General features: G+C 40.0%; 1 protein-coding gene across 1 annotated transcript; it reads left to right on the forward strand.

Moving 5' to 3' along the window:
- Positions 1–13,542: 13,542 nt before the first annotated feature.
- LOC138372039 (uncharacterized) lies at positions 13,543–14,436 on the forward strand. Its single transcript, XM_069337147.1, has one exon. The coding sequence runs from the start codon at positions 13,543–13,545 to the stop codon at positions 14,434–14,436; it is 894 nt and encodes a 297-aa protein (XP_069193248.1).
- Positions 14,437–16,108: the final 1,672 nt, after the last annotated feature.

Consider the following 16,108-nt stretch of genomic DNA (forward strand, 5'->3'; position numbering starts at 1 on the left):
GAGGTGGTTGGGTTGACTGTATCTATCTGGACCTAAAAAAAAAGCTTTTGACAGAGTCCCACACAAAAGGCTGTTCTGGAAACTGGAACATGCTGGAGGGGTGTCAGAGAGACTTCTGAAATGGATGAAAATTTTTCTGACTAACAGACAAATGAGGGCGGTAATCAGAGACATTGTATTTGACTGGAGGAGTATTACTAACGAAGTACCACAGGGTACAGTTCTTGCACCAGTAATGCTCATCGTCTACATAAACGACCTGCCAGAATACATACAGAATTATATGAATATTTTTGCGGATAATACAAATATACTGGGGAAGATAGGAGCGGCAGACGGTTGTAATGCCCTTCAAGTCAATGTAGATAAAATAAGTGCTTGGAGCGTCAAGTGACAGACGGAATACAATGTGAATAAATGCCATGTTATGGAATACGGAATCGGAAAAAAATAGATCACACACAAATTACAAATTATGTGGAAAGGAATTACAGAACTCTAATAAAGGACGAGACCTAGGGGTGGTTTTGAATAGTAAGCTGTCACCAGAGGACCACATAAAGAACATTGTGAGAGGAGCGTAAGCGTTGCTTTCCCACTTCAGACCTGCTTTTAATTGTATGGATCATGAAATACTAAAGAAACCGTTCTGCATAATCCAAAATTGGATTATGCAGCTGTTGTATGGTTCCTAAATCTAAAGAACATAAGAAAACTTGAAAAATGTGCAACAGCATAGTATAAAATTGCTTCCAGAACAGAGAAACATGAGTAACGAAGAGAGACTGGAGGCGTTAAACATGCCTAAACTATAAAATATATAAGAAAAGATATATAGATATCCATCTATCTCTCTATCTTCATATCTGTACTAGCAGAACCCAGCCACAGCAACCTTCCCTGTACCCCAGTCCCCCCACCATTCCCCACTCACCCGTCTCCTCGGCCTGCCAACCATTCCCCACTCCAACATACCCTCGTCCTTCCCACCATGCCGCACTCCCCTGTCCCTTTGTCCTCCCCACCATTCTGCATTCCCCCATCTCTTCGTCCCCACCATCCCAAACTTCACCGTCCCCTCGTCCTTCCCACCATTTCCCCCCTCCCTTTTCCCTTCATCTTCCCCACAATCTCTTACTTCTGTCCCCTCGTCATCCCTTCAATTCCTCACTCCCTCGTCCGATGCCTTCCCAAATGGTTTGATGTTCCCATCAGAAAATTGGGAACATCAAGTGATCTGATGTTCCCATCACTGAAATATAAGAAAAACAGTTAAAAAATTAATTGAAAATATGAAGAAATAAAAAAAATCCACTCTATTCACAAAATGAATGGTATGGTAAACAATACAGCTCATTTCCATCGCAATTCACAAACAATAAATAAAACAAAATGAAAATAAATCGAATTCTATGAAAATTCAATTTATCAATGCAATCAGAATAATTGAAAAGGAATTGTAACATATTTAGTATAGCATGTGTGTTGCTCTTACATGCAACAGATGGTGTTGTTTTTCAAGAAAAGCATAGTTTTACCTGTCACATGTGTGGCATCGTTACTTATACTTATGAAAGGAACGGTATGGTAAACAACACAGCTCAATTCCAACACAATGTCACACAAAATAATTCAATAAAAAATAATAAAATTGAAATCCATGATAATAAAATTTATCAATGCAATCGGAAACATTGAAATGGAATTTGTGACATATTTAGTAAAGCATACATGTTGCCATTATGTGCAACAAATGGCGCTGTTTTTCAAAAACGCATGTTTTTACCTATTATAGGAGTGGCATCTATATAGTAAGTATATAAAAAGATGCGCCTATACGAATGCAGTGCTGTGTCAAAATTTCAAAGCAATCGGTGAAAAACTTTCTGAGATTACAGGGTGTGTTGCTCATACGTCCAACAGATGACGCTGTTTAAAAAAAAAAAAAAAACATGTTTTTTCCTGTCACAGGTGAGGCTTGTACATAGTAGATATATAAAAATGCGCGTCTATTCAAATGCAACGTTGTGTCAAAACTTGAAAGCAATCGGTAAAGAGGTTTCGAAGATTCCCCTCTCATGAAAAACACATGAAAAATACAGTTTTCAGAAAAAGCATGTTTTCTTATCGTCACAGACGATATTATCTATATTTATAATTATTATATTATAATTATCTATATTTTATGTATATAAAAACCTGCTTGTATGGGAATGGAACTTTGTGTGAAAATTTAAATGAAATCGGTGAAGAACTTTCGGAGATTAGCGGTCATGCACACAGGAACATTTCCATTATTATTTATTTAGATATCATCTCTTTCATCTCTCTCTATCTCTCTCTCTCTCTCTCTCTCTCTCTCTCTCTCTCTCTCTCTCTCTCTCTCTCTCTCTCTCTCTCTCTCTCTCTCTCTCTCTCTCTCCTCAGAGCAAATTTTATTAAGAACTAGTTTTAACTATTTTTTCTTTCTATTTTTGGATTTCCTACTCAAATATTTACTTCTTCTTGTACTTATTCTAGTGATTTACTTCATATTATTTTATTAGAACACAATTGTTAAATTTATTTAATTTCAGGTAAACAATTAATGATGAAGAGCATATCAAATGAGAGAATGGTGTTCACATCGTTCCACCCCTCCTAGGATTCCAAATATGTCTTCCTGCTTGGGATTTTGAAGTTGTGACTACTGTCTCTTGCATCCATTTTCATCAACCCATATTGCCATTCACTTGTCATACCAGCCGTGCATGCAGTCTGAAGTTTGTCCTTGAGACATTTATACTACCATATTCCACAACTTACCTCCTTGTCCATCTTGCCCACTATGCCAGACCAGGATCCATTACTCAACGGGGCTCCCCAGAATCCACCAGGAACCCTCATAAACTTGAACCTGTGTGAAAAGAACAATGTTTGACACTCAAGCTCACATCTGAAAACAAAAGAAGTGACAACTTTTCGGTTCTTCCTGGACCATTACGAAATCGTGAAAAGAATGAGTGGTAGAGAGTCATTGTATAAAGTTATAGTGTGAGGTAAAAGGCGAGACAGCCAGAAGTATAAAATATAATGTACCAGATAATTGGAATAAAGAAAATTGCAGATGGCCTATTGGTGAATAAAAATAGGTGAAATATAAACAAAAGAGATAACAGAGGAAGAAAAAGAAATGAATGAACCTAGAGGTACTAAATCCCAAGCCTCTCATCATCCATCACTTTTGTCAAAAATGTGATCATGATGTAACACTGGAAGGACAGATCATGTCTGTATGAAAGGTTACATAATTTAACTTTGTACTGAAAAAGAGAAAAGCCAACACCAACAATCCTGGACTAAGGTTCATTTTGGACATGTTTTGTATGATAGCAGAGTCGACAAGACGGCGTCTTTGAGTAGTAGAAGCAGGTTTAATTATTTTAGAAGAAGACCAAAATGTAGGATGATTGTAGTCCTTAACTTGACAGAAGAGAGCATTGTTCGTGTCTGCAGACTTATCACATCTTTTGTGTTCATTTACTTTGTCATTAAGAGTTAGGTCAGTTTAACCAAAGTTTTGGAAAGGACAAGAGAAACGATAATTAGAATAAACAGCAGCATTGGAAGTACGAAAAGTAGTGTGGACTAGATTACTACGAAGTGTGTTGGTTTGGAGCAAAGAGAGAATTTATTTTAAAGGACGTATAGTATTACTGATATTTTGGGGCTTAAATATGAAGATAAGGCACAGCACAGTACTTCTAGTGTAGGAAAAAGGTTTATGCTTAAAGAAATTTATTTTACCTTGAGAACAGGCAAAAATGATATACTGTGAGGGTTAACCAGGGCGAGTGACGTAAAATGTAAGGGGTAACCGAAATCCATAATTTAAGGAAGATAAATTTAAATTTTATCCGCTATTGGCTTCCATTTATTTATCCTCTCTTGCTACTTTTTTTGCCTCTGTTTTTCTTATTTCTCTACCATTAGACCTTCTGATGTATTTTTTCCCCAATTACTGCTATGCTATGCTTCTTATCTTCTCTCCTTTCGTTACGCATTCTTTCCTTATATATTGACTTTCCCCCGTTACTCTTTCTTTTCACTTCTTTATAATGGATGAGGACAGACCTAAAAGTCGTCACTTCCCTTTATCAGATGTTTGGGTTGGATGTCTAATTTTGAGTCATGTTATTGTAACTTATTGTCGCAACTTGTCACATTTAACAAGTGGAGAGGTTGTATAAATATAACACGCTTTCTCATATGATATTAGAATATTAGATTTTGAAGTTTGTTGTGAAATGTAAATCAGTAATTATATTATTATTGACGAAATCCATTTGTTGTTAGTTTCAAAGTCAATTGATCAATCAGCTGTAACATAATTTGTTATAAATGTGCAGGGATGTTGACATTCATAATTGCTCTCGACATGTACTTCAGAAATTGTACTGACCTATCAGTTACTAAGGAATAAAGCATCCCATACCAGTTATGAATTACATCATACCATAAACCATATAGTTTCATCAAATTCATTATGCAATATAAATAGCCGAAATAAAAGGAATTTAACTTTATTTAATATTTATACTTTATATAATTATTTAGAATATAATTTTCTTGTCAGCTATCAATCTTTTTTTCATTTATATTGTCACAAAACCCGGTACACAACCAGGAACATTGTTATTATAATCATATTTTAATAAATATTATCATTGTTATAACCCATTGGAGTAAAAGATGTATGAAATGTTAAATTGATCTTGTTTTATGATCGTAAACTATTTCCGAAAGAATTTCAACAAAATATCGTGTGACGGTAACGCGTTGGTGTTCGGCTGTTCAAAGCTAGGGGTATGGCCTCGTCACATAGTATTAAAAAAAAATAGAAAATCTGGAACTTCGTCTGTGGTAAGGTAAGGAGAAGACACACAAAACACAAGTAAATTTTAACAATGGAATTTTAATTACGTTAAAGAAATAAAACATGAATAAAATGGACAAACAAATTCGTATAATAAAATCAATCAACCAAAATAATAAGAATAATTAAATGACACAATGAAAAGTTACGTTAAGACAAAATAACAAGAAGTGCAATATTCAAGTATATGAAAGGTGCTGGAATATTGGCTTTAAGCTATCACCTCTCTCAGTATACGTACGCTAAAGCTTACGTCTAGCAGGGAGAAGTGTTAACTGTGAAAGCACGGAATATTCTGAGGACTGAGGTCGTGGCGGCCCCAGACATCAAGTAGTATGGGGGGGGGCGAGTGCAGTTGCAGCCAGACCGGCGACCAATCAGCGGGGAGCCGGCAGCAAGACGGGTAGTTTGGCGGTTTGAGTCTGAGCAGGTGTTCCTGGCTGCATACGTTTTGCGCTCTGGCAAACCTTGGAGATGTTGTTGTCGTTGGACATTTCTTCCATAGTAGTTTTATATAGTTGTATCGACGTAATTGTGGAGGGAAGAGCAGGCTCAATCTCTTGAAGGAGATTATCGTCACAACTCTACCCCGAAGCCTGCGGTTCTGGAAGAAGTACGTCGTTATGTGGTGGAGTAATAGATGGAGTCGCTTCTACTTCATAACTTCTGGAGAGATCATGGGCTAAGATGTTGTCGGAATCTTGGTATAGCGTGTCTCCAGGTTGAATTTCTGCAGTTAGCAAGCCCATAGTAGAAGACGTTGAGATGAGAAGTGGGCGTGCTGCAGGAGGTGTAGGGTGGTGTGGTCCGTGTCGATGGTGGACCGAGCACTTTTCAGGTGTGGAGTGAAGTGCTGGAGCTTCAGGATGAGGAAGAGTAGCTCCTTGCCAATTGTTCCGTAGTTCCTTGTAGCAGTAGTCGCTGACAGGTGTATTCTTCTCGCCTCGTTGTTGCATCGCGACACCACCAACGTCGGTACCACTGGCGTCGACATGGAGGATGAAGGGCTTATCTGACGAGGTGAGAGTGGAATTAGAATAGGGCAAAGGAGCACGATTATTATCCTGAAAGCATTTGGGAAGATCATTAAGGATTTCGGAATTAGAAAGCGCTGACTCCTTGTCAGTGCTTTCGGGAGGAGAAGCTGGGATGGTCTCACTGTGGATGTAGGGTTCTGTGAAGGTAGAACAGTTAGTCAGGACAGTGGGAGGAGTACCATTATATTGCTTCAGGAGGTTGACGTGACACAGCTGGGTCTTCCGCCGCCTATCTGGAGTCTCTATTACGTAGTTGTTATTATTCCTGCACTCTTTGACGCAGTAGGGTCCTGAAAACCTGTTTTGTAAAGGTGAACCTGGGATAGGGAAATATGCAAGGACGAAGTCTCCCGGCTTGAATTTTCTTACTTTGCTGGTCTGGTCGTAATGAGTCTTCATTCTCTCCTGGGCTTTCAATAGATTATCATGGGCAAAACGGTGGACTCTCTCTAGAATGTGTTGAAGGTTTTGAAGAAACTGGGGCACATTCTGATGCTCACTGAAGGTGGCATCTCGGAGAGAGTCTTTGAAAGCCTTAAGGGGAGTACGGCACTTACGGCCGTAGAGCATCTCATAAGGAGATACTCGTAGGGACTCATTGGGGAGACTTCTGTAAATACACATTATAAGGTCAATCTGCTTATCCCAATCCTTCGAGGTTTCACTACAAAACTTTTTCAAGAGTGCTTTGATTGTCTGATGACTACGTTCAAGAGAACCCTGTGAAGCAAGATGATAGGGGCTGGACAATACCTGTTTGATGTTGAACTCCTCCAGTGTCCTTTTGAAGAGATCACTGGTGAAGTTGGTACCACAGTCGCTCTGAATCTCCCTGGGAAATCCGTATTGAGTGAAGATCTTCAATAGATGTTTTATAACCGTAGCAGCCGTGATGTTCTTCACTGGAACTGCTATGGGAAATCTGGTGGTAGGACACAGGATGGTTAGGATGTAGGCGTTACCTGAACTGGTCCGAGGTAAAGGACCGACACAGTCTATTATGAGTCTGTGGAAAGGTTCCGCAGGCACCTGTATGGGAATCAATGGCGCTCTGGGAATGGAGATGTTCGGTTTGCCTGCCATCTGACATGTATGACACTGTTTTACGTACTGTTTGACGTTATTTACCATACCTGGCCAGTAGTAGTCTTGACGAATTCCATGGTAAGTCTTGTTGAAGCCGTAGTGGGAGAGTGCTCCGTGGGCCAGGTGTAGAATAGTGGGCCGCAGGCTGGTGGGAATCACAAGTTGTTCGATGTTGGCCCAATCGTCCTCCTCCTTCAGTTTACTGGGTCTATATCTGCGGTAGAGCAAGTCGTTCTCTAGGAAGAACCCAGGAATACTGTCGGGTTGAGTCTCAGCCTGGAAAAACAATGGTGTTAAAGTAAGATCTTCCCTCTGCAACTTACGGAACTCCAACTTGGTCAGATGCGGGGGGAATTTCTGAGGGTCTTGAGGGACAGCGGTAGCAGTAGAGTCAGCTGGCAGTGGACGTGCGGCTAGTGCACGGGTGGTCACGAGAACCGGAGAAACTTCATCACTCTCTTGAACCTCTGCTGGAACATACTCTAGAATAGGGTTACTTGGCACAGAGTTACACACCTGGGGTTTGTCCATGACGATCAGGTTGGTCGGTTGCAGGTCTTCTGCCAAGTCGTTGCCTAGGAGAAGTTGCACTCCAGGCATGGGAAAAGGCTTTTCCCTGACGGCGACTTGGACTTCCCCGTTCACGTAGGGACAATCCAGGTGGACTCTGGCGAGAGGGTATGGAGTGGTAGCAGTGAGGTCAGTGATGAAGACAGTTTCTCCGGTGTAGGTGATGTTGGGCACAGCCGACTTCAAGATGATCGATTGAAGAGCCGCTGTGTCCCTCAAGATCTTCAATTTGGAACGTCCCTCCGGATTTGAACCGTTGGCAGAGACAGTTCCAGTATACAGGTGGTTACTGAAAAGAGAAAGATCATTAATATTAACACCAACATTCATCACAGGCTTACCGGACTTAGGAGGAGTTGGTTTGGGTTTTTGTTGGTCAGTGGTTCCCTTGTATTGAGACTTACCACACTTGTCTATGGTATGTCCATAGAGTCTACAATACTTGCAGTACAGTTGTGAAACAGCTTGATCGGGGCTCACTTTCTCGTAACTGTACCACGACTTCTTACTGGAGGATGGTTCGTGTGTCAGCCGGTGGATGAGGCTGTAAGTGTCAGCCGACTTAGCATACTTCAGGTAGTCGGTTTCTTCTTTATCTGCTAAGTAGAGGCGGACAGGAGGCGGCACACGTCTCAAGAATTCTTCAACAAGCATCAGGTTGACGAGTTCTGTAAAAGTAAAGACATGTGCTGCTTCCAGCCATTTCATGAAATACCTCCGTTTCGTGTTAGCAAACTCGAGGAAGGTAGTGGTACTTGCCTTCAGGTGGTCACGGAATTTCCTTCTATAACTTTCTGTGGAAAGTAGGTAGGCGTCTAACACTGCTTGTTTCAGAGTGTGGTAGTCATTCTCAGACGCCAAAGTACTGAGTGTGACTGCAGCTCTACCTGTAAGATGAACTCTGAGAAGTGTGGACCATTGGTCAACAGGCCAACTGAGTTGATTAGCAAGGGTTTCAAAGGTGGTGAAAAACACATCAACTTCTTCTTCTACAAAGGATGGCATTAACTTACTTGCATGTGATATATTAAAACTGACGGGAAGATTGGCAATAGCTTGTTGGCGTTGAGTGAAGTGTGAAGTTTCCAAGGCGATTTCTCGTTGACGACACTCTAGAGCCAGAGTCGCTTGTTGCTTGTCATATTCGCGTTGCATCTCCAACTCGCGTTGTTTGGTTTCAAGCTGTACACGTTCCCGCTCCTGGAGTGTTTCAAGCTGTACTCGTTCACGTTCACGGAGTAATGCGACCTCACGTTCGTGGAGGGCGAGTCCACGTTCGTGTTCTTCTCTCCTCAAGGCAGCTTCGCGTTCTTGTTCGTCTCTCCTCAAGGCAGCTTCGCGTTCTTGTTCTTCCCTCCGTATGGCAGCTGTTCGTTCTTCAATCTTGGCCAGCTCTAGTTTGAGTTTCAGCGTTGCCAAACCAGTTTTTTCTGCAATATAGTAAGTTTCATGAGTTTCAGAGTCTATCTTACCTTGCTCTAAATAGTAATCCAGCAACAGGTTGTGTAGGTCATTTTTGTTGGCTTTTTAGGGAACTTCTAGTTGATACTCATGTGCAAGAGTTTGTAATTCAGTCCTCTTGGCACGACTTAAAGTCCCTATTTCACCTGCTGAATTTGCACGGAAAGCTTGGAGACGAAACATGGTGAAATTAGCAAATAAAGGTACACGAATATTCAATAGTGAATGTCAGAAACAGGACAACGTGGCAACTGGTACCTATCCTGTGAGATCTTTAACAATTAAAGTTAAGTAAAAGATGTTAAATGATTAAATTAAATCAAGGGCGCAGGAAATCTTGTACCCAGTACTCATGTAAGAGGATAAGGGCAAGAAAATCCTACTAACAAATGAAACAGAGTTTCGAAAACAAATGAAACAGTAAATTGCCTCAAAAGTAAAATTGATAGTCCAAGGATGTAGGCATACCTTGCCAAGTCTCTATAGGACATAAAGCAAGTTTTTCCTACTGAATTTAATATGATACTTACAGAATTAGCGAACTTTTGTGCTCTGAAAAAGTAAGCTAATTCCCTACCGTTGTATGTATCATCATCTCTGACTGACGTGTAGGGGTGCGAGGTGTCAACTGGTGACGAGAACTGCTGCTGAGGTCCCAATTCAGCAACTAAAGTTCGAGCTAGAGGAACTATGGCCCTCTTTGTCCTCCTACAGTCAGATTGCAGAAGATTGGGTACTCTTGACCCGGGGCAGACCACAGTACCAGGGTACCAATATGATGATCTGTCAAATATGAGAAATATCCAAGGGACAAAGATGGTAAACACGAGTAATAACACGGAGGGAGAGATGACCAATTAAGAGTATGACTGCGGCCTACAGTCACCACGTAATCCAAAGTTGTCTCACCTTCACTATATGTTACTCTCGTAATGCACAATACACCGCACCTTATAAAAAATGAAATTGAATATGAAAAATAGTAAAGCTACGTTAACAAAGTTAAATACGCTTACCATAAATTACCACTTGGCACCAGTACCTGAGTGAAACTCCTAGGACAGGCCCCCATATAATATGTGACGGTAATGCGTTGGTGTTCGGCTGTTCAAAGCTAGGGGTATGGCCTCGTCACATAGTATTAAAAAAAAATAGAAAATCTGGAACTTCGTCTGTGGTAAGGTAAGGAGAAGACACACAAAACACAAGTAAATTTTAACAATGGAATTTTAATTACGTTAAAGAAATAAAACATGAATAAAATGGACAAACAAATTCGTATAATAAAATCAATCAATCAAAATAATAAGAATAATTAAATGACACAATGAAAAGTTACGTTAAGACAAAATAACAAGAAGTGCAATATTCAAGTATATGAAAGGTGCTGGAATATTGGCTTTAAGCTATCACCTCTCTCAGTATACGTACGCTAAAGCTTACGTCTAGCAGGGAGAAGTGTTAACTGTGAAAGCACGGAATATTCTGAGGACTGAGGTCGTGGCGGCCCCAGACATCAAGTAGTATGGGGGGGGCGAGTGCAGTTGCAGCCAGACCGGCGACCAATCAGCGGGGAGCCGGCAGCAAGACGGGTAGTTTGGCAGTTTGAGTCTGAGCAGGTGTTCCTGGCTGCATACGTTTTGAGCTCTGGCAAACCTTGGAGATGTTGTTGTCGTTGGACATTTCTTCCATAGTAGTTTTATATAGTTGTATCGACGTAATTGTGGAGGGAAGAGCAGGCTCAATCTCTTGAAGGAGATTATCGTCACAATCGTAACTGGGAAAATTCAATTTTAGCATTCCTCTTTAGATGCAACAAGAGTACACATAGATTACTCAGTTGTAATATCTTCTTTATGGGGCGTTACATTCATAATTCAAGGAACAGTATTGCAGTGTGAGAGGAGTGGAAATTATATAATTTTTTTTATTTTGTCACACAAATAAAGTTAACACAAACTTGTTTTATTAGGGATTAATGAACAGTATTATATTAGATGCATTATTTGGCTTTTCATTAGTTGTATGTGCCTAATTCATTAAAATAATATCGTATAGGGGTAATTCTAAATTTGTGGTGATTACTGAATACTCATTATTGTCTGTTGCAAAGACCTATACAAGTCATATAATCAAGGTATTATATAAATGTTCATATAAACTAAAAAAAAATTAAATTTAATAATAAGATTGCCAATGCTCGATGAAAACACCTAATTATTAACGTTGCGATAATTTGTAACAAAGACCACAATCAGACTTCAGTACTACTGTTAAGATTTGTTGACACAGTAGCTGGTAAATTTGTATTCAATATGTCCTGTTTTCCAGTGTTTACCTGTGTAAAGGTCAGGATAAGTCAGGAGCTCCACCAGGACCAACTGAGACGGAGCTAAACAAAGTGACAAACATGAGAGGGAGATGGACAAAATGACAATCATGAAAAGGATTAGTACAAAGTGACAAACGTGAGGAGCAGAACAAAGTGACAAACGTGAGGAGCAGAACAAAGTGACAAACGTGAGGAGCAGAACAAAGTGACAAACGTGAGGAGCAGAACAAAGTGACAAACATGAGGAGCAGGACAAAGTGACAAACGTGAGAAGGAGCAAGACATAATGGCAAGCCTTAGAGGGAGAAAGACAAAGAGACAAACATGAGAGGGAGCTGGACAAAGCGAGAAACATATCAGGGAGTAGGATAAAGTAACATACATGAGAGGGAGCAGGACAAAGTGATAAACATATATGATTGAAGAAAGTGACACATATGAGATGGGGCAAGACAAAGTGAGAACTACGTCAGGGAGAAAGACAAAGAGACAAACATGAGAGGGAACAGGACATAGTGACAAACATGAGAGGGAACAGGACATAGTGACAAACATGAGAGGGAACAGGACATAGTGACAAACATGAGAGGGAACAGGACATAGTGACAAACATGAGAGGGAACAGGACATAGTGACAAACATGAGAGGGAACAGGACATAGTGACAAACATGAGAGGGAACAGGACATAGTGACAAACATGAGAGCGAACAAGACAAAATGACAAACATGAGAGCGAACAAGACAAAGTGACAAACATGAGAGCGAACAAGACAAAGTGACAAACATGAGAGCGAACAAGACAAAGTGACAAACATGAGAGCGAACAAGACAAAGTGACAAACATGAGAGCGAACAAGACAAAGTGACAAACATGAGAGCGAACAAGACATAGTGACAAACATGAGAAGGAGGAGGGCATTGTGACAGTCATTAGTGGTGCAGGTCATAGTAAGAAACATGAGAGGGAGCAAGACATAGTGACCAACATGAGAAGGAGTTATTGTGAAGTGATATTAGAGAATTAGGGTGAATAGCATGACGGAGGTCCGAGTGAAATCCCCAAACACTCTCACGGAGATTGGGGATGTTCGCCCAGTGGTGGTTAGTGATTAACGGATTGGGAGTGAACTACAGGAGATTTTTATTGTGAATTCCCCCACTGAAGTATGGTTTGCAGTAAGTGGTGAGTGCAAACAGGGTGACACGGATTGTTTGAGTTTTGTTTGGTGACGTGCTTATAGTTCATGGATTGTATAATATTTTGTTATGGTAACCTTGCAGGTTCGTGCATGATAGCTGTAAGGAGTTCACATCCATTCATGGTTTAGTTGATGGGTAGTTCTACAGTGGTTTAGTGAAGGATAAACAGGCAGGGATAAAGTCTAACCGATTAAAGGGAGGATTAATCAACAGTTTTTCCACAGGGATCGTTGGCTATATTTGTGTGTTTGAATGTGGAGATAATTGAATCAGAATGAGACGTAGTGAATGCATACGAGTGTTTGTTAATTTTTATTGTGTTATATGGGAAAGTCTGTTTAATGATGACTATGTAACCTATGTCCAGCAAGATTGATGAAGAAGGAATCGGTAGTTAAGTTAACCACAATTAGAGGCACAGAGACTATGAAAAAATAATAACAATTATTGAAGCAGTGATCTATGACATAGACTGTACTAAATTCTAAAGAAGTTGTTTGTGTATTGATTAATAGAGTTAAGTAGGTTTCAAATGAATAGTGATTATAACAAGTTTATTATATTGAAAACGAGTTATACATTGATATCATATATATATATATATATATATATATATATATATATATATATATATATATATATATATATATATATATATATATATTTATATATATATATATATATATATATATATATATATATATATATATATATATATATATATATATATATATATGTACATGACATAATATCCTAAGCTATTGTTTAAGTAGGTATTGAGGAGACTGTGGCAAATGACTGATAGGAAGGACCAATACCAACAAACACGAACACGGGCGTGACCAAAGCCAACAGATAAATGAGCGGGACAAACAGCATCTACTTCATAATAGGGAACAACACCAACAGCCACATGGGAGAAACGCATACCTGCAGACACATGGTGGGGACCCACACCAACGGACACATTGGAAGAACCTACACCAACGGAAACATTGGAAGGACCTACACCAACGGACACATTGGAAGGACCCACACCAACGGAAACATTGGAAGGACCCACACCAACGGACACATTGGAAGGACCCACACCAACGGAAACATTGGAAGGACTCACACCAACGGAAACATTGGAAGGACCTACACAAACGGACACATTGGAAGGACCCACACCAACGGACACATTGGAAAGACCTACACCAACGGAAACATTGGAAGGACCCACACCAACGGACACATTGGAAGGACCCACACCAACGGAAACATTGGAAGGACCTACACCAACGGACACATTGGAAGGACCCACACCAACGGAAACATTGGAAAGACCTACACCAACGGACACATTGGAAAGACATACACCAACGGACACATTGGAAGGACCTACACCAACGGAAACATTGGAAGGACCCACACCAACGGAAACATTGGAAGGACCTACACCAACGGAAACATTGGAAGGACCCACACCAACGGAAACATTGGAAGGACCCACACCAACGGAAACATTGGAAGGACCTACCCAACGGAAAAATTGGAAGGACCCACACCAACGGAAACATTGGAAGGACCCACACCAACGGACACATTGGAAGGACCTACACCAACGGAAACATTGGAAGGACCTACACCAACGGAAACATTGGAAGGACCCACACCAACAGACACATTGGAAAGACATACACCAACGGAAACATTGGAAAGACATACACCAACGGACACATTGGAAAGACATACACCAACGGACACATTGGAAGGACATACACCAACGGACACATTGGAAAGACATACACCAACGGACACATTGGAGGGATTAACACCAACGGAGACATGAAGGGACAAACACTAACAGACAAACGCCAGGGATAAGGATGAGTGCACACAGATGAATGCAAAGCACCTTGTGGCTTGCATATAGGGAAGTGCTATATATCTTAGGAAGCAAGATCGATGAAACGAACTCTATGAGCGACTTCAAATTAAGTGTTGTATATTATAGCTTCTCCAATTAGTTGGGGTAAGAGACTATTCAGGCCGTGAGAGACAATCCAGGCCAGACCTAGTTTTAAAATATTTATTTAGACTTACGAAAAATTAGTTTTTTCCGCCAATAATTGATATGTGTTTGCAAAGGGACCATAAAATATGAATCTCTTTCCTCCTGAAGCCGAGGGATCGTCGATCATAACAGCCTCGTGCGTTGGAATAGGTTCCGAAACCAAAACTAGCTGTGGTCTATAGGAGAGCCTGGAAAAGAAAACAGTATTTCAGTGGAAAAATGTTATCATAAAAATATCATCTCGAGTAAAGCAAAGATTTTCCTTTACTCGATTTTGACTTTTGACTTTTCTCGATAAGCCAGATTTTGGTGTTTCTATAATTATTATACTGTTAAAACGATTTAATTAAGTCCATCGGAAAAAAAAATCTTCTTATATAAGTGCTAGTAAAGATGTATTGCTAATGACTTATTCTGCACATTTGGAATGAGAAAAATGTCCTAACTCGTATATATACATATATATATATATATATATATATATATATATATATATATATATATATATATATATATATATATATATATATATATATATATATATATATATATATGTGTGACTGAAAACTCACACCCCAGAAGTGACTCGAACCCATACTCCCAGGAGCAACGCAACTGGTAACTACAGGGCGCCTTAATCCGCTTGACCATCACGGCCGGACAAAAGGAAGTGATAGCCGAAGCTATTTGAACCACTTCCCCACCGGCAACTCGGATGGTAATCTTGGCGCCCTGTAGTTACCAGTTGCGTTGCTCCTGGGAGTATGGGTTCGAGTCACTTCTGGGGTGTGAGTTTTCAGTCGCATATAGTCCTGGGGACCATTCAGGCTTGTTTGCATTTGTGTTCCTCACGTGTGCCCCAAAGAATGAGGTGATTTGATAAAATGCTATGCCCAAGATTACCATCCTAGTTGCCGGCGGTTAAGTGGTTCAAATAGCTTCGGCTATCACTTCCTTTTGTCCGGCCGTGATGGTCAAGCAGATTAAGGCGCCCTGTAGTTACCAGTTGCGTTGCTCCAGGGAGTATGGGTTCGAGTCACTTCTGGGGTGTGAGTTTTCAGTCGCATATAGTCCTGGGGACCATTCAGGCTTGTTTGCATATATATATATATATATATATATATATATATATATATATATATATATATATATATATATATATATATATATATATATATATATATATATATATATATATATATATATATATATATATATATATAAAAGTGTGAGGGTACCACCTCTGGTGCCAATGTGGGGACCCATAGCCTCGGAGAAGAAAATAAAAAGTATTCAGAGGAGACCTTGTGGTTTCTCACTGAACACAAATATTATCTTCTCCTACCACCCCCATTCTTTTGTATGTACACATATATATTTACTTTATTTGAACTTTGTTACAAAAAAGGAGTTACATATAGGTTACAAATATGGTTATCATAGGTTG

Source organism: Procambarus clarkii, chromosome 37 (assembly GCF_040958095.1).
Source record: "Procambarus clarkii isolate CNS0578487 chromosome 37, FALCON_Pclarkii_2.0, whole genome shotgun sequence".
Taxonomy (NCBI): domain Eukaryota; kingdom Metazoa; phylum Arthropoda; class Malacostraca; order Decapoda; family Cambaridae; genus Procambarus; species Procambarus clarkii.

Bases quoted from the DNA above. Each gene is read 5' to 3' on its own strand.
- LOC138372039 (XM_069337147.1), top strand. From the start codon at position 13,543: ATGGTGGGGACCCACACCAACGGACACATTGGAAGAACCTACACCAAC.